This window comes from Neurospora tetraspora, assembly GCF_033439725.1.
Source record: "Neurospora tetraspora strain CBS 560.94 chromosome Unknown B0H65scaffold_5, whole genome shotgun sequence".
Lineage (NCBI taxonomy): Eukaryota > Fungi > Ascomycota > Sordariomycetes > Sordariales > Sordariaceae > Neurospora > Neurospora tetraspora.
Genome location: NW_026944387.1, coordinates 995,704 through 1,017,889, shown reverse-complemented (window position 1 = coordinate 1,017,889; position 22,186 = coordinate 995,704). Strand labels below are relative to the sequence as shown.

General features: G+C 54.1%; 8 protein-coding genes across 8 annotated transcripts; 6 read left to right on the top strand and 2 right to left on the bottom strand.

The window, feature by feature from the left end:
• Window positions 1-1,503: 1,503 nt before the first annotated feature.
• Window positions 1,504-3,867, top strand: B0H65DRAFT_429791 (Polyadenylate-binding protein, cytoplasmic and nuclear; the record flags this gene model as incomplete). Its single annotated transcript, XM_062824845.1, has 2 exons — window positions 1,504-3,638; window positions 3,699-3,867. The coding sequence occupies 2 exons, from the start codon at window positions 1,504-1,506 to the stop codon at window positions 3,865-3,867; spliced, it is 2,304 nt and encodes a 767-aa protein (XP_062680280.1).
• Window positions 3,868-4,966: 1,099 nt separating this feature from the next.
• On the bottom strand, window positions 4,967-8,373 carry B0H65DRAFT_220585 (glycosyl hydrolase family 92-domain-containing protein). Its single transcript, XM_062822046.1, has 2 exons — window positions 6,690-8,373; window positions 4,967-6,636 (listed from the first exon to the last, which is right to left on the bottom strand). Exons 1-2 carry the CDS (start codon window positions 7,982-7,984, stop codon window positions 5,019-5,021), a joined length of 2,913 nt encoding a protein of 970 aa, XP_062680279.1. The 5' UTR covers window positions 7,985-8,373; the 3' UTR covers window positions 4,967-5,018.
• An 874-nt stretch (window positions 8,374-9,247) lies between these two features.
• B0H65DRAFT_549690 (Six-hairpin glycosidase-like protein) lies at window positions 9,248-9,726 on the top strand (the record flags this gene model as incomplete). The annotated part of the gene is made up of 3 exons (XM_062829676.1): window positions 9,248-9,375; window positions 9,431-9,617; window positions 9,706-9,726. 3 exons carry the CDS (start codon window positions 9,248-9,250, stop codon window positions 9,724-9,726), a joined length of 336 nt encoding a protein of 111 aa, XP_062680278.1.
• A 1,643-nt stretch (window positions 9,727-11,369) lies between these two features.
• Window positions 11,370-12,845, top strand: B0H65DRAFT_220535 (fructose-1,6-bisphosphatase). Its single transcript, XM_062822045.1, has 3 exons — window positions 11,370-11,724; window positions 11,800-12,584; window positions 12,653-12,845. The coding sequence occupies exons 1-3, from the start codon at window positions 11,594-11,596 to the stop codon at window positions 12,787-12,789; spliced, it is 1,053 nt and encodes a 350-aa protein (XP_062680277.1). The 5' UTR covers window positions 11,370-11,593; the 3' UTR covers window positions 12,790-12,845.
• A 566-nt stretch (window positions 12,846-13,411) lies between these two features.
• Window positions 13,412-14,251, bottom strand: B0H65DRAFT_220425 (uncharacterized protein). The gene has a single exon (XM_062822044.1). The coding sequence runs from the start codon at window positions 14,072-14,074 to the stop codon at window positions 13,535-13,537; it is 540 nt and encodes a 179-aa protein (XP_062680276.1). The 5' UTR covers window positions 14,075-14,251; the 3' UTR covers window positions 13,412-13,534.
• On the top strand, window positions 13,623-15,652 carry B0H65DRAFT_468379 (3-ketoacyl-CoA thiolase). The gene is made up of 3 exons (XM_062826957.1): window positions 13,623-14,114; window positions 14,182-14,273; window positions 14,348-15,652. Exons 1-3 carry the CDS (start codon window positions 14,108-14,110, stop codon window positions 15,506-15,508), a joined length of 1,260 nt encoding a protein of 419 aa, XP_062680275.1. The 5' UTR covers window positions 13,623-14,107; the 3' UTR covers window positions 15,509-15,652.
• Window positions 15,653-17,435: 1,783 nt separating this feature from the next.
• On the top strand, window positions 17,436-19,490 carry B0H65DRAFT_429386 (uncharacterized protein; the record flags this gene model as incomplete). Its single annotated transcript, XM_062824821.1, has 1 exon — window positions 17,436-19,490. The coding sequence occupies one exon, from the start codon at window positions 17,436-17,438 to the stop codon at window positions 19,488-19,490; it is 2,055 nt and encodes a 684-aa protein (XP_062680274.1).
• Window positions 19,491-20,225: 735 nt separating this feature from the next.
• Window positions 20,226-21,926, top strand: B0H65DRAFT_220402 (uncharacterized protein). The gene is made up of 3 exons (XM_062822043.1): window positions 20,226-20,467; window positions 20,528-21,467; window positions 21,669-21,926. Exons 1-3 carry the CDS (start codon window positions 20,423-20,425, stop codon window positions 21,752-21,754), a joined length of 1,071 nt encoding a protein of 356 aa, XP_062680273.1. The 5' UTR covers window positions 20,226-20,422; the 3' UTR covers window positions 21,755-21,926.
• Window positions 21,927-22,186: the final 260 nt, after the last annotated feature.

Sequence of the window (22,186 nt, the reverse complement as noted above, 5' to 3'; positions counted from 1 at the left end):
TTCGAAATGTTATGATGTGTAACGAGTATGATGTTCCAGACTTTCCATTTTGCCGCTGGCTAACAAACGTATAATTGCAACATCCTGGCAGCTCATCCGGCCAAGTTGCCCCAACCAAGGTTCCGTGCGCGGCAGGCCAACAATGTCTTTACTACTATTTTGCAACCAGATGAAATGTGGATGGAGTGAAGGTGAACTGGACTGTAAATGCCGATTTGAATAATTTTTTTTGTGAAATCATGTGGCACGAATGCAGCAGCAATGCCGTTTGCTAGCCCACTTCCAGAAAGGTGAGGCGGTCGTTAGCATTGTTCCATGGTGAAGGACTGCCGCCAGCGACCCAGTGCCAAATCCAGTACACTGCTGTAATTGCATCTCCAGTCAACGTCCAACTGAGATGGGATGTCCCGTAAACACCCACTGGAGCAAGTGAATCTCGCGATACTATACCAACGGTTGCGACTGAAACGCAGGGTTTCATAAAACCTCCAGGGTTCATGAATAGGTGTGCCATGTCCTGTTGTTGGCATGAGTCGTCAGGCATGGTCGGCTATGTTTGATATCCAGGCCCGGGAGTAAGCGCAGGCAAAGTGAATGCAAGTCGCACGTTTCCTTTTCGGTGGTCCGATCTCCTCTGCAAAGTGAATGCCTGTGCAAAGGTTCGCGGCGGTTCCATTGCATCAATCAAGGTTTTGACTCCCGGTAAATGCATACTTTGACCGCCCTAGCCGCAATTCACTGGCTACGAGGGGCGCAGCACAGTGCGCATCCACAAGGTGCGTGGGTGGGAAAGAAAAAAATCTGACCTCCGCATTAAGACATGAGCCATCCGGGCGTCGTTGCTTCTTGCCCTCTTTCTCCTCCTCTTCTTTCTTCAGCGAACCTCACGCCCTTTATCCCCAGGAAACTCCTCCAAACCGAAGCCAGAAAGAAGTCAGATAAGTACGAACATTTACCCTCTCGGTCTCTGTTCTATCTACTTCTTCTCTGTGACAGACAAAACCTCCGCAAAAAAAATTGAAAATCCCCGAAAAAAGAGAAATCCCCCCATCCATACAAAACCCCATAAAACCCACCAAACCCGCCCACCTTTTTTTGGAAGACATTTACCCAAGTCTCCAAGTCCACCAGTCTTCCTTTCCCTCTCCCGAATCTCGTCCTTGACCAGTCGAGTTCATCCTCCCTCTTTGTCAATCCCGTCGCCCGTTCTCCGCGCCGGTTTTACTTACTCCACACAACTCTAGATCTCTGGTACGTTGGTCGTCGCACTATCAATTCCTCCTGCCTTGTCGTCGTCGTTGTCGTCGTCGCCGTGGTCGCCGCGCCAGTGCCGCCCCCCCAACGTCACGTCAATCGAGACCCTCCTCCTCCTCCTCCCTTTCGCTGTGGTCGTCTGTCGACATCGGTTGCCCCTCCGCGCACAAGCAAAGCAAGACTATACAGAGGGACACACACGCTGACGGTTTCATCCATCATACAGAATCTACAGTTCAACCAGCAAAAATGGCTGCCACTTCTAACGCCGCTGTCGACCAGCTCGCCGCTGACCTCGGCAACACCAGCCTCGACAACAAGGCCGCTGCCCCGGCCACCATCGACACCAGCGTCGCCCCCGCTGAGGGCCAGGCCGAGGGTGCTGAGGCTGCTCCTACCCCCACCGCTGCCCCTCACCCTCAGGCTTCCGCCTCCCTCTATGTCGGCGAGCTTGACCCCTCCGTCACCGAGGCCATGCTCTTCGAGCTCTTCTCCCAGATCGGCTCCGTCGCTTCCATCCGTGTCTGCCGCGATGCTGTCACCCGTCGCTCCCTCGGCTACGCCTACGTCAACTACAACACCACCGCTGACGGCGAGAAGGCTCTTGAGGAGCTCAACTACACCCTGATCAAGGGCCGCCCTTGCCGCATCATGTGGTCCCAGCGTGACCCCGCCCTCCGCAAGACCGGTGCCGGCAACATCTTCATCAAGAACCTCGATGCTGCCATTGACAACAAGGCTCTTCACGACACCTTCGCTGCCTTCGGCAACATCCTTTCCTGCAAGGTTGCCCAGGATGAGCACGGCAACTCCAAGGGCTACGGTTTCGTCCACTACGAGACCGATGAGGCTGCTTCCCAGGCCATCAAGCACGTCAACGGCATGCTTCTGAACGAGAAGAAGGTCTACGTTGGCCACCACATTCCCAAGAAGGACCGCCAGAGCAAGTTCGAGGAGATGAAGGCCAACTTCACCAACGTTTATGTCAAGAACATTAACAACGAGGTCACCGACGAGGAGTTCCGTGAGCTCTTCGCCAAGTTCGGTGAGGTCACTTCTTCCTCCCTTGCCCGCGACCAGGAGGGCAAGACCCGTGGCTTCGGTTTCGTCAACTTCACCACCCACGAGGCTGCTGCCGCCGCTGTTGATGAGCTCAACGGCAAGGACTTCCGTGGCCAGGACCTCTACGTCGGCCGTGCCCAGAAGAAGCACGAGCGCGAGGAGGAGCTCCGCAAGTCTTACGAGGCTGCCCGCCTCGAGAAGGCCAACAAGTACCAGGGTGTCAACCTCTACATCAAGAACCTCGGCGATGATGTCGATGATGAGAAGCTCCGTGCCATGTTCTCCGAGTATGGTCCCATCACCTCTGCCAAGGTCATGCGCGATTCTCTCATCGAGGGCTCCGAGGAGAAGGATGAGAAGGATAAGGAGAACAAGAAGGAGGGCGAGACCAAGGAGGAGGAGCAGAAGGAGGCTTCTGAGAAGAAGACCGAGAAGAAGGGTGACCGTAAGCTCGGCAAGAGCAAGGGCTTCGGCTTCGTTTGCTTCAGCAACCCCGATGATGCCACCAAGGCCGTCACTGAGATGAACCAGCGCATGGTCGATGGCAAGCCCCTCTACGTCGCTCTTGCCCAGCGCAAGGATGTCCGCAAGAGCCAGCTTGAGGCCAGCATCCAGGCTCGCAACCAGCTCCGCATGCAGCAGGCCGCTGCCCAGGCTGGTATGCCCCAGCAGTACATGCAGGCTCCTGTCTACTACGCTGGCCAGCAGCCCGGTTTCATGCCCGCCCCTGGCGGTCGTGGCGTCCCCTTCCCCCAGGGCGGTATCGTCCCCGGCGTTCAGGGTGGTCGCCCTGGCCAGTACCCCTACCAGCAGGGTGGCCGCGGTGGCGTCCCTCCCCAGCAGATGCCCCCCATGGGTTACCCCATCAACCAGTTCGGCCCTGGTGCTTTCCCTCCTAACACCCCTCAGTACATGGCTGCCGTGGGCCAGGTTGGTGCTCTTGGTGGTGGCCGTGGCGGTCCCGCTGGCCGGGGCCCTCAGGGCATCCCCGCCGGTATTCCCCAGGGTCTCCAGGGCGGCCCCGCCGTTCCCGGCTACCCCCCTGCCGGCCGTCCCCAGAACGGCGGCGGCCGTGGCACTCCTCGCGGCAATGCTAACTTCATGGCTGCCGGCCGTGGTGCCTCCCCCATCCCTGGCGCTCCTGCCGACCTCAGCGCTGGCTCTTTCCTCCAGGCTCAGCTCGCTACCACTCAGGACCCTCAGGCCCAGAAGCAGATCATTGGCGAGAACCTCTTCCCCAAGATCCAGGCCATCCAGCCCGCTCTTGCTGGCAAGATCACCGGCATGCTCCTCGAGATGGACAACGCTGAGCTGATCAACCTGTAAGTTTTGTCCGATTATTCTTTACTCCGTTGAACACAATACTGACCAGTCGTCTGTAGCTTCGAGGATGACAACGCTCTTAACGTCAAGGTCCAGGAGGCTCTTGCCGTTTATGACGAGTACCTCAAGACCCAGGGCCAGCAGCCCACCCAGCAGCCCGCTGAGGCCAACGGCGAGCAGGCTGCCCCCAAGGCTGAGGAGCAGAAGCCGGAGGAGCAGAAGGCTTAAATGTGCCTGAGCGATGGATGATTTCCCACGCACCGGCATAGGTGTTTCTCAGATGTTTCTTCATGTTCTCCATTCAACTCTCTAGGGTCGATCTCGCAACGGGGGGTCCGGAAAAGTTTATTTGATACCACACTTCGCTTGACGACAATTATGATTTAATCTCTCCCGATCTCATGCAACCCCATCACGGTGCGATGGCCAAATTGGCAGTGGATGGATTTAGCAAGTATCTCCAGGGGGGATACTATTGTCTCTTGTGTGCATGACGACTTTTACAAGCAGTATCTCGTTATGATATTGATTCGAAGTCATCCTCATGTACTGACAGGCTTGCTTTTCTTTCTCTCTTTGTGATGAGCCTGGTTTCGCATCTTACAGGGTTGGCCATCTGAGGGGGAATGATTATGTTTTTCCTATGTTTTATCAACGACTTGGCGTTTACGGTTAGGGAGGGAAAACTGGCCAAAAGTGATTATCTGCAATTGGTCTGGAATGTCGGGTTTCTTCAGCCGAGCTCTCACAGAATGAGAGGTTAAGCTCGGGCATCTTAGGGAACACATTCTTCTCGCTCTCGAGACAGTAACAGAGCGAAGGTTTTAGAGCCCAGTCGTTATCTAACAAGAGTGGGAAGGGAAGGGATATAGACCAGCATCGTCATTGTTCATACTACTCATAAAAAATGGGTAGTTGGACTTCTAATGGGGATGAATCCCGGAGGTGTGGTAGAAGGAGGATCAAAAATTGTTTAGCTAGAGTGTAGAGATAAGCTAATAGATCCTATCAAGTTGACATCAGTGGATTTTTGATTGTGATGCTGGGTCAGTGGTACATGGCTTCCGGCTGCGGCCACAGTCCATTCCTTGAGACTAAGCGTTGTTCGAGACTGTATTTACTGATCGACCTTACCGATCGACAATCTCCAACAGCTTCGAATCTTCATGTGCTGTCGTCATTGACCTCGGAGTGATGACATCAACAACGAGTGTCAAAGAAGCACGACAATAGGAAGCAATACAGACACGGTCGCCCACGAAACATGGGTATTCGTCACAGACAATCACAACAACATAGGCCATATGGATGAGAGTTCGAAACCAAACACCAAAATAAAATCACATTTTACAATCCCTTCACTCACTCCAAAAACCTCTCTAATACCCATCATCAACCTCATTCCCCCCTTCCTTCGCCTTTTCCTCCTCCTCCTCCTTCCACCTCTCCGTCCTCTCCCTATCCATCCTCTCCCACTCCTCCCAAAACTTCTCATCCTCATAATAACTAGGCGGCAAATCTTGTTGGTTTGTTCCCCAACCATTCTTGCCTGTATCTTCTTCCGGTCCAACCACCAACTCCAACAGCCCGCCTTGCTCAAAGAACTCGTGCGTGATCCAGTTCTTGGTATATCTCTTCCCGTTCAACTTGGCGGACTGGATGTATACTGGTGTGCCGTCGCCTTGCATTTCTGCATTATCAAAATTGACGGTTCTTATCACTGCCCATTTTGCCTTCTTCGAGTCAGGAGAAAGAGGGGAAGGGGATTTAAGATCAACCCCCGCGCGCACTTTCACTTCGCGAAAAAACGGCGGGACGATGAGGTAAACATCTTGTCCAGCAACGGGGAAACCCCCCAAACCCATCCCCCACGTGGTAAACGCGCCCATGGCACAATCGTCGTTTCCCGGGATGCCGTTGACGCTGGCGTTGAACATTTGCGGTATGTAAGTTCTCAACCACTTGGAACTCAGGCCCGGGCGACCGGCGTAGTGGAACTGGAATACGGTGAGGAACGATTGTTCATTGCCCATGTACGCTATCCCTGACTGATGGTAGTATTCCAGTCTTTCGACGAACGTGTCGGGGCCGCCCATGAGCTGGATGAGGGTAGACATGGACTGCGGAGCGAAAAAGGAGTAGAGCCAGGGTGACCCTTCGTAGACGTCTAGCGATGTGTCGTAGTAGCATGAGTGCTGGTTTTGGATGGGACTGCAGGTGCGCGTGGGGTGGTAGCGGAAGGTGCCTGAAAGGGTGCGCGGTTGCAGGAAGCCGACGAAGGGGGATTGGAGGATGTAACCGGGTATAGATGAAGCGTTTTGGCTGGAGAGGGGGGTGGAGAGGGAGTCGACTTCTGGGGGAGGGGAGAAGGAGCGGTCCCGGAAGAGATCTTTTGCTGAGGGGTTCCAGTAGTTGCGCCAGTTGGCGCCGCGGTGGTGGTATTTGGTGTGGTCGGTGGTGAGGGAGGTCCAGGGGGTTGAGATGTTGGGGTGGTAGGAGGAGTCTACGACTTCTGACGTAGAAGGAGCACCAAGAAGGGAGGGGGAGTTGGAGAGACCCTGGGAGAGGAGGGAGATGCAAAAATCGTTGTAGGCGTACTCGACGCCGCGGGAGATGGAGCGCGAGGCGGGGCCGGTGCCGTTCTTGTCCACGTCGTTCCAGGGGATGTAGCCGCGATCGTGCCACGAGACGAGGTTGCCGCGGCCGGAGAGACCCCAGTTTTGGGGCTCGATTTCGGCGTCGGAGAGAACGGCTTCGTAGGCGGTCTTCCAGTCGATGTCGGCTGTGAGACCCTTGACGAAGGCGTCGGCGATGACCACGTCTGCGTTGGAGCCGCCTTGGGTGTAGCCTTTGCAGAAGGACATACGACAGTCAGGGAGCTTGCCTTCGTGTCTGTAGATGTCGATCAAGGCCCTGATCATCTCGGTTTGTGCCTTTGGGTCGATGACGGTCAGAAGGGGATGCTGGGCTCGAAAGGAATCCCATATACAGTAGAACCTATTCAGCGTTAGCATTCTCTCTCCGCCCCCTTTCCAGGTTGCCAGACTTACGAGTCAAAGTACGGCTCGCTCGAATTCCACAACGGGTTCTCCCCCGTATAATTCTGCGGACTCAACAACGTCCTATACAGCCCGCTCCAAAACGTCGTCTGCAACTCTTCACTCGTACCCCTCGCATCCACCCTCACCACATCCAACTTCTCCCTCCACGCCTCTCTCGCGTCCCTCTCCACCCTCTCAAAGTCCCAATCCTCCATCTCGCTCTCCGCATTCTCACACGCCTTATCAACCGAAATAAACGACACCCCCACCCTCGCCAGTATCGAGTCCTTCATCTCCTCGTCGGGCTTCTCAAACTGAATCCAAGCACCCGCCGACCCCCTTGGGACCTGATACCCGGACCCAACACCCCCGAGGAACTGTTTTCCATCCGTAGCATTATTCTCCACGAACGTCCCCGTCTTCCTGAACTTGGCACCTTTAAAGTCCGCGCAGAAAAAAGCATGGTAATGCCCTGAACCAAAGGAAGGCGTGTACCGCCCGTCACCCACGATCCGGCCTGTCTCAGGGTAAACTTGGATCCCGCCCATAGAGCGGCTATTCATCAAGTCTACCAGGTCGATCAAGATCAACGGGCTATAAGGCGCCACGCCCTTGGCGTAGTGCACCTCTTCCGTGCCCGGGAAGGAGAAGCGGTAAAGCACAGAGTGGTGGGTAGTCGTCATCTCGGCCCTGACGCCGTTGGTGATGTTCACCGTGAAGTACCCCGGCGAAGCATAGACGGAACCAGGAACACGCTTCAGCGGTCGCTCGTGGAGGGAGAAATCGCATTTGGTGTAGTCGTCGTCTATACAGCCCGGATGCACAAAGAGCGGGAAGTTCCCCAGAGAGGGCTGGCCGCCCGTGCCGGAGTCGTGCATGTGCGAGAAGCCGGTGATGGGGTTGTCGTCGGACACGAAGCCGGCGGCGTTCTCGGCGGGCGAGGCAACGTCGGCCACGGCTTTGGCCATGCCGTAGGGGAGCGTGGCGCCGGGGAAGACGTGGCCGCCGTTGGTGGTGCCGATTAGGGGGTCGATGAATTGCAGGATGTCGTTGACATGTTGGTTTTTGACCGCCCCGAAAGATGGACTTGAGCTGGAGTGTTCGCCATAGGGACCGGCAATGTCGGGTGAGAAGAGGAAGAAGAGGAGGGTTTGGCTGGGGGTGATGAGTTTGAAGAGGACGAAGATGGTGATGGCGAGTAAGACGGCGAGGAGGAGAGCCCTTCTTTTTCGTGGGACACTCGCGAAGTGAACGGGGAGTTTGGCCGCCGCTTTGCGGTACGGTGAGTCGTCGTTTATCGCCATGGCTTCTGACCTCACCCGTGGTGGAGGTGAGAGATACGCTTTGGTAAATACTACTACCTCTCTTCAAAAAGGGCTGTTGTCTACCTTAGGTTTGTCACATGCTTTGTATGTGGCCTGTTAGTTGTTGATAGCCATTGAGTTGGTAATTTTCTCCCTTGCTTGGATCTCGAGACATCAAAGTCGAAGATCAAAGTCAAAAGATCAACATCACTGTCCGTCCTCAACTCATCCAGGGTCCGGAACCCCTGAAGAGACAAGTAACCCATGGCGTCAAAGTTAAGTCCGGGGTTGCTGACTGATCTAACCACCATCAATCAGCCTCTTCGGAAAAGGGCCAAATTGTGCTAGAAGAAAAATTTAGTCACATTGAATAAGTGGCGTTTCTGTCAGGAGTGTCAATTTGAATGGAGGGGAAGAGGAGAAGCTGAGGTTGGAATTGGTCGCCAAGACGATACCAAGACCTTTACCGTGCCGGCGTCCGATCCGGAACAGGGGTTTGATTGCTATTGTCCAATGAGAATTCAAGATTGTAGCTTGAAATGGTTAGGGCTTGTCATGTTACAGCGCCATGCCTCCGAGTTTTGGCTGGATGTCCAGAAGAGGAAAGTTCTTTATGCTGTCTTCTCCGAACTGGATCTGGATATGTCGAAATTGATGGGAAAGCCAACCGAAAATCAGGCTTTGGTTAGGTCCGCCTGATCGAGAGGCTCCAAAGACTCACAAGTAGGTACGTTGACTACTTGACCTTCACTGCTGTGATCTTATCCAAATCATCTTCAATGTCGTGGTGGTATTCTTCAGGACTGAGTCGGTCCGGTACCTGGACCCACGAGGATATGACATCGAACCAAGAACCCTCGATATCGAAATGTCCATGTGGTCGATATAGACTTCCTTCGTTGACCGTTTCGGTAGTTCGTGGCGTGGCTAACATGCAGATGGTACCATCTCTTTGCCCATTTCCATTTTATCCATATAGCATACCTACTACCCTTTCTCACATGCCGCCCATTTACAGCTCGTCACATTTCCCCAGATATTCCACGCCTTCTGCGTTGGTACCTGTGAATACGTCAATACTTCAACCATGGGTCCTTATTCTTGACGACCTTGGTACAGATAGGAGTCGACAGCTGTATCATATCATGCGGTACCATCTCAACTATCAATAGCTGATGTGATTTCTCCCACAACAGTCTCTGGCAGGGGGAGGGAGACGGTACTAAATGATGATAGCTAACGATGTGATAGGACGATGCCAACATGCCGAGCTTGCTTAGCGCACCGTTGTTTGGGTACGTTGATCGGAATGATCCGATCTATCAGAATACGAGACGGTTCGTGTTGAGTAGGGAGAATCCGTACTATATGGTTGGGCCGGTGCTGAACGGGTAGGTCTTCTTGGTATGACTTGCCCTGAGATGATGGTTAACTGAACGTGAGCAGAACCGGTGGGCCACATGTAGGCCCTGGAATGGCCTGGCCCATGAGCTTGAACGTCCAGATCATGACTTCGGATGACGATGCCGAGATTGTCAACTGCCTCCAACAGATCCTGTCGGCAACCGATGGGTTAGGGTTGATTCATGAGTCGATCAGCTCCAAGAGTGCTTCGATATTGGACGAGACAATGGTAAGTGGGACTTTCTGTTGACCGAGGATTCCTGGGTTCGTAGGTATCGGGAGTTAACGGTTGTCATGGTACAGGTTCTCGTGGGCAGACGGCCTCTTTGGACAAATGATGTTGGATTTGAGAGACAGAAAGCCTCATCTGCTGGAGTTAAGCTATCAGTAGAGGTAGTCTTGGCCAGACAGTATAAAAGCCTTGCCACCTTTTCTCTAAAGTGTCGAGGTGTTGTTGTGAACATGGTCGCCGGGACGCCGACTCCTGAATAGCATCCCTGACGTTACCTATAGAAAGGGTTAGGGTTGCGTATACGATAAGAGAGCCCGATAAGCCGTCAAGGTGCCTGCCGGACAAACGGGAAAGCTCCGCCCGACCTGGGAGTGTCTCCAAAGTCAGAGCTGAACTTACAAAGCTGACCTCCAAAAGTTCTCCATTCCACAGACCGGGAACTGGTCACGAGGACATCTGGGAGATTGGGGAAAGAAAAAGCCACAACGGTTTCTGTTCCGTAATCAACCGGCGGTGACAAATGACTTGCAAAAGTGGTACAGACCGGAGTCAGATGATGGAGTTTCTGGACTTTGGTGATCCTTGACCGTCTCTCGTTGGCTTGTGGTCGTGGTGTTGCCGGACTTTGGTTGCCGGTGAATTCGGAACATCGTGAGTCTCAATGGATGGTTTCCCGTAGCCAAGACAATCGCCGGATGGTTTGAGAAGCTGAACAAAGTGCAGAGAACATCACCACAGAAGGTCTTCGGCGACAGAAATGGGATGTCCCGGGAAATCTTCTTTGGAGGACTTGCATTGCCAGAATTGCCCCGCACCCCCGGAATCTCGCCCAGCCTGCCATCCCGCCCCTGACGGCTTCTGGATCCCCCCAGTCGTTTGGCAACCCCTCCACTCCCGTTCGTCATTGGCTTCATTCATATCCAAAACAAACAGTTGCCCTTCGGCCGGCGGCTTATCACAAACTGTTCAAAACATCAGTTCATAAAAGGTCATTGAAGAGTAATAATGACAGTTATATTAAACCAAGTCTATCAGCAGACGGCTAATCGGCTTGCCACGAGTGCACAAGAACCACAACAAAACAAGCAAAGAACAGACTGCTTGAGGGGGCGGCCAACAGTCGCTGATGTCACAAGTCAGCAAGTGGCCATAGAGGTATCCCCGTCCCCGATTATCGATAACCGCTTGTTCAACCGACGACGGCCGAATGAGGGGCCCCATACGTCCCGTTTTCCCTCTTTCTGCAACCCGGGGTTCCGGATGAATGTACCTGACATGCCATCGCCTCGAGGAGGAAATGCTCCCATCGATATGATTTCAACGCCTCAATCTCAAGAGTTCCAAAACAGCATTACGCCTGTTTTGGCCCCCCTTGACAGACGATCAGTGATCGTCGTGAATATGTTGTCCTCCAGGCCCTCTCATACGCCAGGAACACTTCAGCCAGTCCATCATAAAAATGGAACTCGTCGTCCAGATGGATCCCAACCTGTCACGTTGATGGAGGAGATCCCCTTGGCTTGAACATTCCCCTGTCAAGTTTTCGTGTTCCTGGCTTGTCTGACCGTCTCTTCCCGTCCTCTACCACTCCACACATATGAAAGGGTAGCTTCTTATCTTGCTCCTCCTCCTCCTTCTCGGTTCTCCCTTCTTCTCGCTCCTGATCCTTCTCTTTTCCCATTCATCTTATACCCAAATACCCAGACCAGTGTTTTGTCTTTGCTATCCTCCTCACCGGAACAATCTCAATCCACCAACCAGACGACCAAGCATCATACATACAGCACTAGTTGCGTATAAGTCGAGCTCTTTGTTCAACGTCAACCCTCGTCACCACGAAGCATACATCATCCCATAGCTGCAGAGCGCATAAGCTAGCTAGCTACGAAATAACAAACGGCTTGTTCTCACGATCAGTGTAGCAAGCTTCTTTTTTCACCAATTTCACCAGATACACATACACATAATTAGCCATGTCGACTTCCACGACAAACTCAGCTGGCGCCGAGATCGAGGGTGAGAAGGTGAACACCAACATTGTCACCCTCACCAGATTCCTCACCGAGGAGCAAGTAAAGCACAAGGAAGCCACCGGAGACTTTACGTATGTTTTTTTTGGGTTACCAATTCCTCCCCATTGACCGCGCAAAAACCAGCTAACATGAGCCCCCCCCAAAAGCCTCCTTTGCCATGCCCTCCAATTCTCCTTCAAGTCCATCGCCTACTACATCCGCCGCGCCACGCTCGTAAACCTGACGGGTCTCGCCGGCTCCTCCAACACCACAGGCGACGAGCAAAAGAAGCTCGACGTCATCTCCAACGACCTCTTCATCGAAGCCATGCGCTCCTCCGGCAAGTGCGCGCTGCTGGTCTCCGAAGAAGAGGAACATGTAATCTACTTCAAGGACGCCAAGAACGCGCGCTACGCCGTGGCCTGCGACCCCATCGACGGCTCCTCCAACCTGGACGCCGGCGTGTCGGTCGGCACCATCTTCGCCATCCACAAGCTGGCCGAGGACAGCACGGGCTCGAAAGAGGACATCCTCAAGCCCGGCACCGAGCTCGTCGCGGCCGGTTTCACCATGTACGGCGCCTCGGCCCAGCTGGTCATCACCATGAAGGGCGGCTCCGTCAACGGCTTCACGCTTGACCAGGGCGTGGGCGAGTTCATCCTGACGCATCCTAACATGACCATCCCCAAGAAGAGGAGCATCTACTCCGTTAACGAGGGTAACTCGCTCTACTGGGAGGATGACGTCAAGGCGTACTTTGACAGCCTGAAGGAGGGCCAGGAGGGCAGCGGAAAGCCTTATAGTGCTCGGTACATCGGTTCCATGGTGGCGGATGCGTATCGCACGCTGCTTTATGGTGGCGTCTTTGCGTATCCCGCGGATAAGAAGAGCCCCAAGGGCAAGCTGCGTATCCTGTACGAGTGCGCACCGATGGCCATGGTTTTTGAGAATGGTAAGTCTTTTGTCGTCAGTTACCTATGAGAATATGATGGATGCTAACATGTCATGTCAAAACAACAGCTGGTGGTCAAGCCGTCGATAGCAAGATGAACCGCATGCTCGAGGTCGTACCGGAGCATATCCATGACAAGGCTGGCATCTTTATGGGTTCTTATGATGAGGTTGAGAAGGTTAAGAAGTTCCACGGCAAGGCCTAAACTGGGCTTGACTTGGTGTGGGCTTGGTCAACAAGGTGTTGGGGGTTGGGGGTTGGATATCGGGATTGGCTTGCATATAGGGATAGCTTTTGTTTGATATGATTGTCGATACCTAGGTTGATGAATGCACATAATCTTCTCGCAAGCAAAATATTGTTTGGTTTCTCACCTTGGGCTTTTGATTTGAGGTGTAAACGTCGCCAGTGATGAGTTGTCCGGAGTGGTTCAGTTGCCTTGGGTCCGGTTCATGGGTACTTCAACCGACCTCTCTGTCATCCCATCCATCTGTAAGCTTATTCCATCTGATAGACAGGAAAAAGACATAACCTCCACGCCGCATGTAACTATTCAGGTAAACAGTACTGCATTGTCTAAGTGGTCTAAAACTCGGGGCTCAAGAAAGCAAACGTCCATCCTGCCTTTTAACTGCTCGACGAAGCACATCTCGAACGGAATCATTCGATTGGGGTCGGAGCAGGAACGAACGTTTTCGTTCTGAATTACATATACACACGCGTGTGCATAAATCGACCATTGATGGCTTCCAGTTCCCGCAGTGCAATGTTCTGTTAATGTCAATGTGAGACGGAAATGTTGACAGCTGCCTGTCCATGATGCGGACTACGGCTCGGTCAACATGTGATTCCTACTTGCATACATGCTTCTTCACCTTTGCGACCCCCCTGGACGAACAATGCAAACAACAAGGAACCTTCGAAACAAAGTGTTGATCTTGATTTCCATCCTAGTGTGACCTCTCGGTTGCCGGAATTGTTGCTGACAGAAAGTGATTCCAAAACATGGGCCCTTTGTAAGCAGTAATTCTCATCAACGGGAAAAAAAGAAGAGCATGTGAAAAAGAGAGAACGATCCCCAGCGCACCCCCTCCTCCACACACCTGTTGTCTGGCGCTAAACCGTATGCGGCAGTGCCTCGGCGCATTTCTGACATCACCTGCCGCCGCCGCCCCCGGACTTTCCATCCCACACTGGGCAGCCAGCCAGCACCGCGGGTGCTCCACGCTTCTGTCTGTTAGTGCTACCACCGTCCACCGATCAACTTGTCTGGACGGGACTGACCAGTCGAGATCCCGAGGTTTAAACCACCTGGCGACCCATCTTTCTTGTTCTCTCGTATCCTTTGCCGCCTCCCCCTTATATATCAATACAAACTGTTTTCCTGTCCTTTCACACCCCGTCCTCCCTTCCTTCCACTGAACCACTTCCGCCCTTTCCATTCTACTGAGGATACCCAACAAGCAGCATTGTTCTTGATTTCTCTTCATTTATCTAGTCGAATAATCGTATAATCATTCAGAATGGGTGGTGTGTATTACTGAAACCGAATTCCTGCCGTTAGGACATCATGGCTAACATACTCCTTCCGCTACAGCTCTCGACAGACTTTCTCAGATCGGCAACCAGATCTCCGCTGGTGTCACCGGCGGTGGCCGTGACAAGATTCTCCAGAAGAACGCCGACGATGTAAGCACGACTACACACAAGCCGGAACGATATACACAAAAGACAAGAATGCGACTAACACGTACAACCTACAGATCGTCGTCACCTGCGCTCTCCGCACTCCCTTCACCAAGGGCGGCAAGGGCGGCTTCAAGGACACCCATGGTGCTGACCTGATGGCCGGTGCCCTCCGCGGCCTCATCGAGCGCTCCAAGATCGACCCCGCCCTCGTCGAGGACATCAAGGTCGGCACCGTCCTCGCCCCCGGCGGTGGTGCCACCGAGATGCGCGCCGCCGCTCTCGTCGCCGGATTCCCCGAGTCCACCGCCGTCCACACCCTCAACCGCCAGTGCTCCTCCGGCCTCCAGGCCTGCGTCGACATCGCCAACGCGATCCGCGCCGGCATGATCGAGGTCGGTGTCGGTGCCGGTGTCGAGTCCATGTCCACCAACTACGGCCCCCAAGCCGTCGCCGAGTTCTCGGACCTGCTCGAGTCCCACACCGAGGCCGCCAACTGCAAGGTGCCCATGGGTGTCCTGTCCGAGGACATGGCCAAGGACAAGGGCGTCTCCCGCAAGGACCAGGACGCCTTCGCCGCCTCTTCCTTCCAGAAGGCCGTCAAGGCACAGAAGGAGGGTCTCTTCAAGGAGGAGATCCTCCCGCTCAAGGCCAAGTTCGAGGACCCCAAGTCGGGCGAGACCAAGGAGATCCTGGTCGACCGCGACGACGGCGTGCGCGACGGCGTCACTGCCGAGTCCCTCGGCAAGATCCGCGCCGCCTTCGCCAAGGACGGCTCCATCCACGCCGGCAACGCCTCGCAGGTTTCGGACGGCGCCGCCGCCGTCCTGCTCATGAAGCGCTCCACGGCCGAGAAGCTCGGCCAGCCCATCCTCGGCAAGTTCGTCGCCGCTTCTGTGGTTGGCGTCAAGCCCCTGCTTATGGGCATCGGCCCCTGGAAGGCTATCCCCAAGGTGTTTGAGCTCACGGGCATCAACAAGGACGACGTCGACATCTTTGAGATCAACGAGGCATTCGCTTCGCAGTGCTTGTGGTGCGCTAACGAGCTCGGTATCCCCATGGAGAAGATCAACCCCAAGGGTGGTGCCATCGCTTTTGGTCACCCGCTTGGCTGCACCGGTGCCCGCCAGGTTTCTACCCTTCTCTATGAGTTGAGGAGGACGGGCAAGAAGGTTGGTGTTACGTCCATGTGCGTTGGTACCGGTATGGGTATGGCTGCCGTTTGGGTTGCCGAGTAAGCGGTGGTTGTGACGAAAATGGGGTTGGGTGTTTTTTCTTTCTTTGATATAGCATATTTTGTGTCATGATTGTATGTCAACAACTACTGTAACTTTAGAATAACAGCATTCTTTTTTTTCTTTTTTTTTTTTCTTTTTTTTTTTTTTTTTTGGATACCATATGCGGATCATTTGGTTCGAGTTCATGTCCTTCACTCTGCTTCTGATATCTGTATACGCCGTAAATATCTGGACATCTGCAACTTGCCTATCACGTACCCCGTAACACATCTCAACGGCAGCCTGATCTGATAACCGCGCGAGCGGAAAGGGACATGATTCATATCGCTAGTCATGAGAAGACCACGGGGAATTGTACTTGTCTGGTGTAGCGATGGACTGATTGACGGCGTCCGTTCGCATACCGGCATGTGGATTCCCTTACCCTCCTGTGTGAGCCTATGTAGTCTCTCGAGCCTCTGTAGCACATGTCAACCCGTTGACCTCACTGCCCTCACTGCCCTTGCTGTCCTTCCTGTGCCCTCGAAGTACCGTACTTTGAAGGTCCTCCGTTGGTAACCATGCCACAAGCCACATGCCACGTCTCGTTTCGTTTCACCATTACCATAGAAAGCAAGAAGCGAACTTGAAACAAACCATCCGTCGTCATTCATCAAATCCCAAAGCGGTTCGAGACCTATTTCGAGGTCACTGGCCAGTGGCCCGAGTCCGGGTTCGAATGGGATGTGTGGGGAAAGGAATTTGGAGATGCTGCGGTTTTGGCCAATGGGGATGTGCCCATTGTCTGCGATTGTCTGGGGAATGAATCCCTTGGTTGCCGTCACCGCTTTTGGGCTTTGGGCTCTTCGGGGAATCGAGATTGTAGAGGATGGGAGGTCATGAGTGATCGGAGATGCTGAAAGCGATAAGTTGGATATGTGATGGGTGGTCGTAGATTCTTTCCTAGTTGGATGTTGTTGGAAGATGAGAACGGAATAGGCTGTGGGGGTTTTTACTCGGGGGTCAGTGTTTACCCGAGGGGGGTCCAGTTGGGGGAGCCGCTAATAAAGTGGTTTTACGTAGTCGGTCCTAGTTCGGGCCTGGCAGGCAAGAGCAAGTGGAAGTGGACGACTGGAGGACCTGGGAGAGGAGGGACTGGAGTCTGGAGCTCAACAACTTCCAATTCAACTTGGGCAACCTTTTGTCCAACTTTCAAACTCTACCATCAGACACCTCTGGACTTCTCGTTGTGCCTCCCCCTCTGACGGTGTTCTGGACCAAAAAGCTGACCATCGGCTTGCGCCTACCTTTGTGTGCTCACTCCTCTCCCACACACAATCGCGGCGCCCACTAACGACGAGATTGACGATTGGTCACACCACGCCCGAACCACTAATATTTTCGAAATCTCCAGCGAACGAAAAGAAAGCTTCAGAAACCTCGCCTCTTCACTACCTACCGAGTACGACTTTCCCACGATTACGCCAACAATCATTGACTCGAGTTGGAACCGATTGGGTATCCCCACGTTTTCTGACGAACCTGATCAGAACTCGAAGCGAACTTCGGCCTTGGGACCCAATCTGCGCCCGCTAGTCTTTGGGTTGCGGTTGACCAACAGGAAGGACGCCAACAGGACGCCTACTGCCGGCAGGAAACCAGCAGGAAACCGCAAGCAAGCAAGCAACACACAGACAGCCGGAGCTTTGCACGAACCCCTCCAAACTCGATAGTCGGACCAAAGCCCGTTCGCTCGAACCTCCCCCCACGGCGTCACCGGGTACTGTATACCCTCGCCCAGTTTAGAGAACAACAAACATCAAACTCGTCTTTCAGTCCGTCGACAAACAAGAAAGCGCCGCTACACGAGTGAGCGCGGGATCGGAGTCGGATAGGATCATTACGAAAAAGGCCAAGAGGGGGCACAGGAAATAAGCACACCACAGTCATGCCTAGGGAAAGGGAGAATAGCGATGCATCGGGCGCCCCCGGCCAATCAAAACGGCCGCCATTGCAACACCGCGAAAGCAGCTCTTCTCAAATCGGCGGCGACACCCATCACCACCGCGCAAAGGGCCCCAAGCACGTAGTCGGCGGTTCACGACTGCACGGAAAAGTCCCCTCCTCCAAAGGCCTACACAAACACCATGGCTCGACCTCCATGGTGAAGCTGAATCGTACTGGCACCGCCGCGAGCCGACAAGGAGAATCACCTACATCGCCTGATCGACCGCCTGATCGACCGCAAGTCCACCGCCGCGCAACGTCCCAGGACCTCGTGACCGTCGCTACCAACCTCAAGAACACTTCTACGACAGCCCTGAAGCGCAATCGATCGAATGCCGACGTAGCTGGAATTGGAAAAGGCAAGGCCAAGTCTTCATCCAATCTGCTCAAGCGCTCCTCATCCAACCCCGCCGTCCACAAGCTCAAGGGCGAACGACATAGCAAGGTCCACTTTAACATAGGGGACGACGGTCAGGACGACGACGACGAGGAGGAAGATCAGGACGAGTGGGTGGACGCCAGCACATCAGCCTCCCCTCTCCTGTCGCGGCGCGGGTCGACAATCAACGGTGCCGAGACATCAAACGAGAACCACCTGCATCCATTGGCGTCCGCCGTACCGCCTCAGGGGCAGCTTGACAACTCGCGAGTAGCATATCAGTTCCCTTCGCAACAGCAGCGTGTCCAGCCCAGTAATAATACTGTTGCTCCCGCCAGCAATATCTCCCAGCAGCAACAACAACAACAGCAGCAACAACAGCAACAAGTGCAACAACCCTCGAAACCGCCTACCAACAAGAATAGCAGTAGTCAGACTAGTATTGCGCATAGCACTACCAGCCAGACACATAGCCAGCTTCTTACAGAACGCATTCTGAAGCGAGTACCATCCATGATTTCTGTGCCCAAGATGTCCACAGAAAGCGTACAGGTCCAGCTAAACGCCCCACGGCCGACGTCTCCTGCTTCGTCGATTCTTTCTTCTCAAGTACGCCCAGGAAGCAGCAGTGGAAGAGAGGAGCTACTCACCTCGCGGTTTGTCGGAGGTGATCAGGTTGGATCTACCGGGAATCCCAGCAACCCCGGTGAATCATTTCTTACCAGCATCCGAGCCACGGCAGAGAACGGTACCTCACGATCAATGGGAAGTCTCGAGCATGCCGGCCACCAAGGTTCCAAACTCGGGGCGGACTCGGACGACGAAGGTACTGGAGTGACAGAGATCAGGAGAACCACCAGAAGACGAAACGGCACTCAAACCAGCGTCTCCAGCGGCGTATATGGCGCTCTTAAAGATCTGAACAGAACCCAGCAGAAACTTGAGCTCCAGCGAGCCAGCTCAACCCTGGACCAGCCGCACGTCCCACCTCACCACCCAACCCTTGGCCCACTGACCCCTGGCCTCAACGGAAACGGGTACGACAACCGCGACCCCCGCCTCACCAAAATCCTCGAGCGTACAGGCATGGAGTACCTCGTCGTCCGGCGCTACCAAAACCCGGTAGCTCGCTCAATAGCGCGCATAGCTCAATATCAGGCTCTGCAGAGCGGGTCTCTGAACATGAACGGTGGCGGCCGCTCTTCCCGACCAGGAACTTCCCACTCCAAGCGCGGCTCCGAACTAGGCGGTGGCCGACCCAGTTTCCTCCGCGACGGCAGAGAACCGCGAGACTCCTTCCTCGCCCAGGCGACCATCAACGCCAACCACCAGCACAGCAACTCCATGTCCGCCATCCCCTCCAAGGCCGTCTCTGCCGCAGCCCGCTTTTCTGGGTTAGGCGGAATCGAGACCAGGGCTAATAGTACCAGCTCTAGCCTCTACGGCGATGGAGACGGCGGACAGCCGCATGTAGGCATGTTGAATGGTGCCAACGGTGGTTCCAGCTCGAGATTGAGCGGATCAAGCTTGGTTGATAGGAGCGAACATGCGGAGACGCAGGCGATTCTGAGGGCCTTGTGGGATAAGAGTCTGGATCTGAGCACTAGCCAGGAATAGGAGACCTGCAGGCTTGGTGCTGGGGCTGGTAGGCTTGGATCTGATATCACGAGGAATGGCGTGAAGGTTGATGGGGGCGGTGGGGTTGGTGTAGCCGGCAAGATTGCCAGGAGCTTTGATGGGGCGAGTGATGGTGCCGGTGATGGTGCCGGTGATGGTGCAAGCGAGGATTCCAATGCGAGGACGCTTGTGAACGAGAATGGTGGTGGTGATGAACCGCCATTAGAGTTGTTGTGGGAGGTGGTGGGTTTGGTTAGTAGTGTCGGTCGAAGTGCGTAGGAGTATTGTCGACCAGGACTGGTGGGGTTTAGGGGTTATTCATGAGCTTTCATTGCTGATATAGGGTTCGGTTGCTATTTGAAGGCGTTAAGGGCAACGGGCACGATTGTGCGTATACATAACAAACAAACAGGTATGAATCTCGGTATGAGGTCAGGGGTGGATATCCTCTGGTGTAGACGGATACATATTAGACGAGATTCATGTCAAGGATACAGACACAGACGGAAAGGGTGGACTCGAAGGACATGTCAGCGTGATGTTTACATGAGTATAGCATATTTACGAAGCGATTACTGTATTTGGTCTTTATCTGATAACTATTTCAATGTCTAACTGAAGTGAATGGTGTTGTTTCCCAGGTCGCAAGTTGGTGATGTTGTTCGGATATTTCCGTCCGTGCGTCACTCAAGGTTCCCGCGCTATAGTAAATTGTTTACGTATCGCATCGAGCCGCGTGCAATCGACCCATCATCACTTCTCTTCCCAATTCCCATCCTTTTGCGCCCGACATACAAACTTTCGCAATTTCAGTCACTTTTCAACAGACCGCCACTGCAGCCCATTTGCAACCCGACGAACCCAGCAACCACCAGCGCCACCCGATTTCGGCACTCAATACCAAGTACTTGGAATCAGTTTCGTCATTCAAGATGGCAGCGCAACTCGAAGCAGAGCGCAAGGAGTACGAGACCCAAGTACGTTACCCATCCCCTACCCAAAGGCGTCGTCATACTAATAACCCCCCTTTTTTTCAGCTCGAACTGGTCGACGCCTCGCTCCAGGATGACCCCGAAAACGAAGAACTCCTCGCCCTCAGGAACGAACTCGTCAACTGCATCCAACTCCTCAAAGACTCGCTCGCCGAACTCAAAGGTGCTTCCGCCGCCGCCTCCGCTGCTCAGAAACAAGAACCGCTCGCTATCGGCCTTTCCTCCTCAACATCACGAAATGCCTCCGTCCAAGATGCAGAAGAACCACCAAAATGGTCGCGCGAGAACCACCCCGCCTTCAAGAAGCCGTCCGCCGCCACTCCTCAACCAGAGAAGGAGGAAGCGCCAGCGCCAGCGCCAGTAGTAAACTACCAAGTCAACGACACCGTCATGGCCCGCTGGCTCTCGGGCGACAAGGGGTTCTACCCCGCCAAGATCGTTTCTGTGACTGGTTCTTCGACCGCGCCCATCTACACCGTCAAGTTTAAGAGCTACGACACCGTCGAGACTTTGAGAGCGAAGGATATCAAGCCTATGGCCTCCGCTTCCTCCTCCTCCACCTCCACCTCCACCCCCGGCGGCGCCGCCGCCTCTTCCTCATCCACCGGCGCAAGCGGAGCAGGCTTCAAACGCAAAGCCGACTCCGACATGTACCCCATCCCCTCCTCCATCCCGGCCTCCTCCGCCGCAGGAGCGGCTGCTATAACCAGGAACTCGGACGGCATCACCCTTTCCGCCGGGCCCGAATTATACCCCGGTGCGTTGGCGGCGGCGGCGGCGGCGGAAGAAGCAGCTGGAAAGGGGAAAATGGGGGACTCCAAGTTTGATAAGGATGGGAAACCCAAGTTCAAGAAGATCAAGGCCAATAAGGAGCTGGAGAAGGGCAAGAATAAGTGGCAGGAGTTTACGGCCAAGGGCAAGTTTGGGAAGGGCGCGGCGAAGAAGGAGAGTATGTTTAGGACGCCCGAGGGGGTGAATGGGAGGGGTGAGTACTGTTTTTTTTTCCGTTTTGCTGTGTGTGGCCCGGCTTGGACTTGGGTTGCGGGACGAGGTTTTGTCGGTCGCGTGTGACCTTGACATTGACCTTGATCTTGGCCTTGACTTGACCGCAGTCTGGCCGATCCACGCCCGCTTGGAATCTTGTGGCATCAAAAAGGAGATATGCTAACCTGATAAACAAAAACAGTCGGTTTCACCGGTTCAGGCCAGGCCATGCGCAAGGACCCTACGCGGTCTCGCCACATTTACCAGCCCAACGAAGATCTGGATTGATTGAGTTTGGCTAACTTGTTTCTTGTTTCTTGTCTTTGTTCGGGGAGATAATTCCGTTAGTCATCGACAATATCTGTTTATCGGCTGTACGACCGGATCGTTGTTATTCGAAACCGCTCCATCACGACTCGCATCTACGGACACAACGGAACCATACTCGACCACGGGTCCGGCATCCATTCGAGGGTTCTAACTCTCAGTCCGTTCGACCATATCAGCAACAAACATCATCAACATGGACTCAGGCGTTCACGGTTTCACACACACGCTTGAATTTGGTTTCCTCTCTGTTCCTTCTTTTCTTTTTCTCTCGTTCCTCTATCTCCCCAACCCTCAAACTCGAGTCAACTCTTAGAGACTGGGGCTAACGTGGATCTTTTGCATACGAAAAGGGGAAAAAAAAAAGTCATCGAGCTTGCTTGCTGTCTGTCT

Bases quoted from the DNA above. Each gene is read 5' to 3' on its own strand.
- B0H65DRAFT_220585 (XM_062822046.1), bottom strand. From the start codon at position 7,984: ATGGCGATAAACGACGACTCACCGTACCGCAAAGCGGCGGCCAAACTC. The intron at 6,637-6,689 runs GTAAGTCTGGCA...AACGCTGAATAG, and splicing joins AGCGAGCCGTACTTTGACTC to GTTCTACTGTATATGGGATT.
- B0H65DRAFT_220535 (XM_062822045.1), top strand. From the start codon at position 11,594: ATGTCGACTTCCACGACAAACTCAGCTGGCGCCGAGATCGAGGGTGAG. The intron at 11,725-11,799 runs GTATGTTTTTTT...CCCCCCCAAAAG, and splicing joins GAAGCCACCGGAGACTTTAC to CCTCCTTTGCCATGCCCTCC. The intron at 12,585-12,652 runs GTAAGTCTTTTG...TCAAAACAACAG, and splicing joins GGCCATGGTTTTTGAGAATG to CTGGTGGTCAAGCCGTCGAT.
- B0H65DRAFT_220425 (XM_062822044.1), bottom strand. From the start codon at position 14,074: ATGAAGAGAAATCAAGAACAATGCTGCTTGTTGGGTATCCTCAGTAGA.
- B0H65DRAFT_468379 (XM_062826957.1), top strand. The intron at 14,274-14,347 runs GTAAGCACGACT...TACAACCTACAG, and splicing joins TCCAGAAGAACGCCGACGAT to ATCGTCGTCACCTGCGCTCT.
- B0H65DRAFT_220402 (XM_062822043.1), top strand. From the start codon at position 20,423: ATGGCAGCGCAACTCGAAGCAGAGCGCAAGGAGTACGAGACCCAA. The intron at 20,468-20,527 runs GTACGTTACCCA...CCTTTTTTTCAG, and splicing joins GCAAGGAGTACGAGACCCAA to CTCGAACTGGTCGACGCCTC. The intron at 21,468-21,668 runs GTGAGTACTGTT...AAACAAAAACAG, and splicing joins CGAGGGGGTGAATGGGAGGG to TCGGTTTCACCGGTTCAGGC.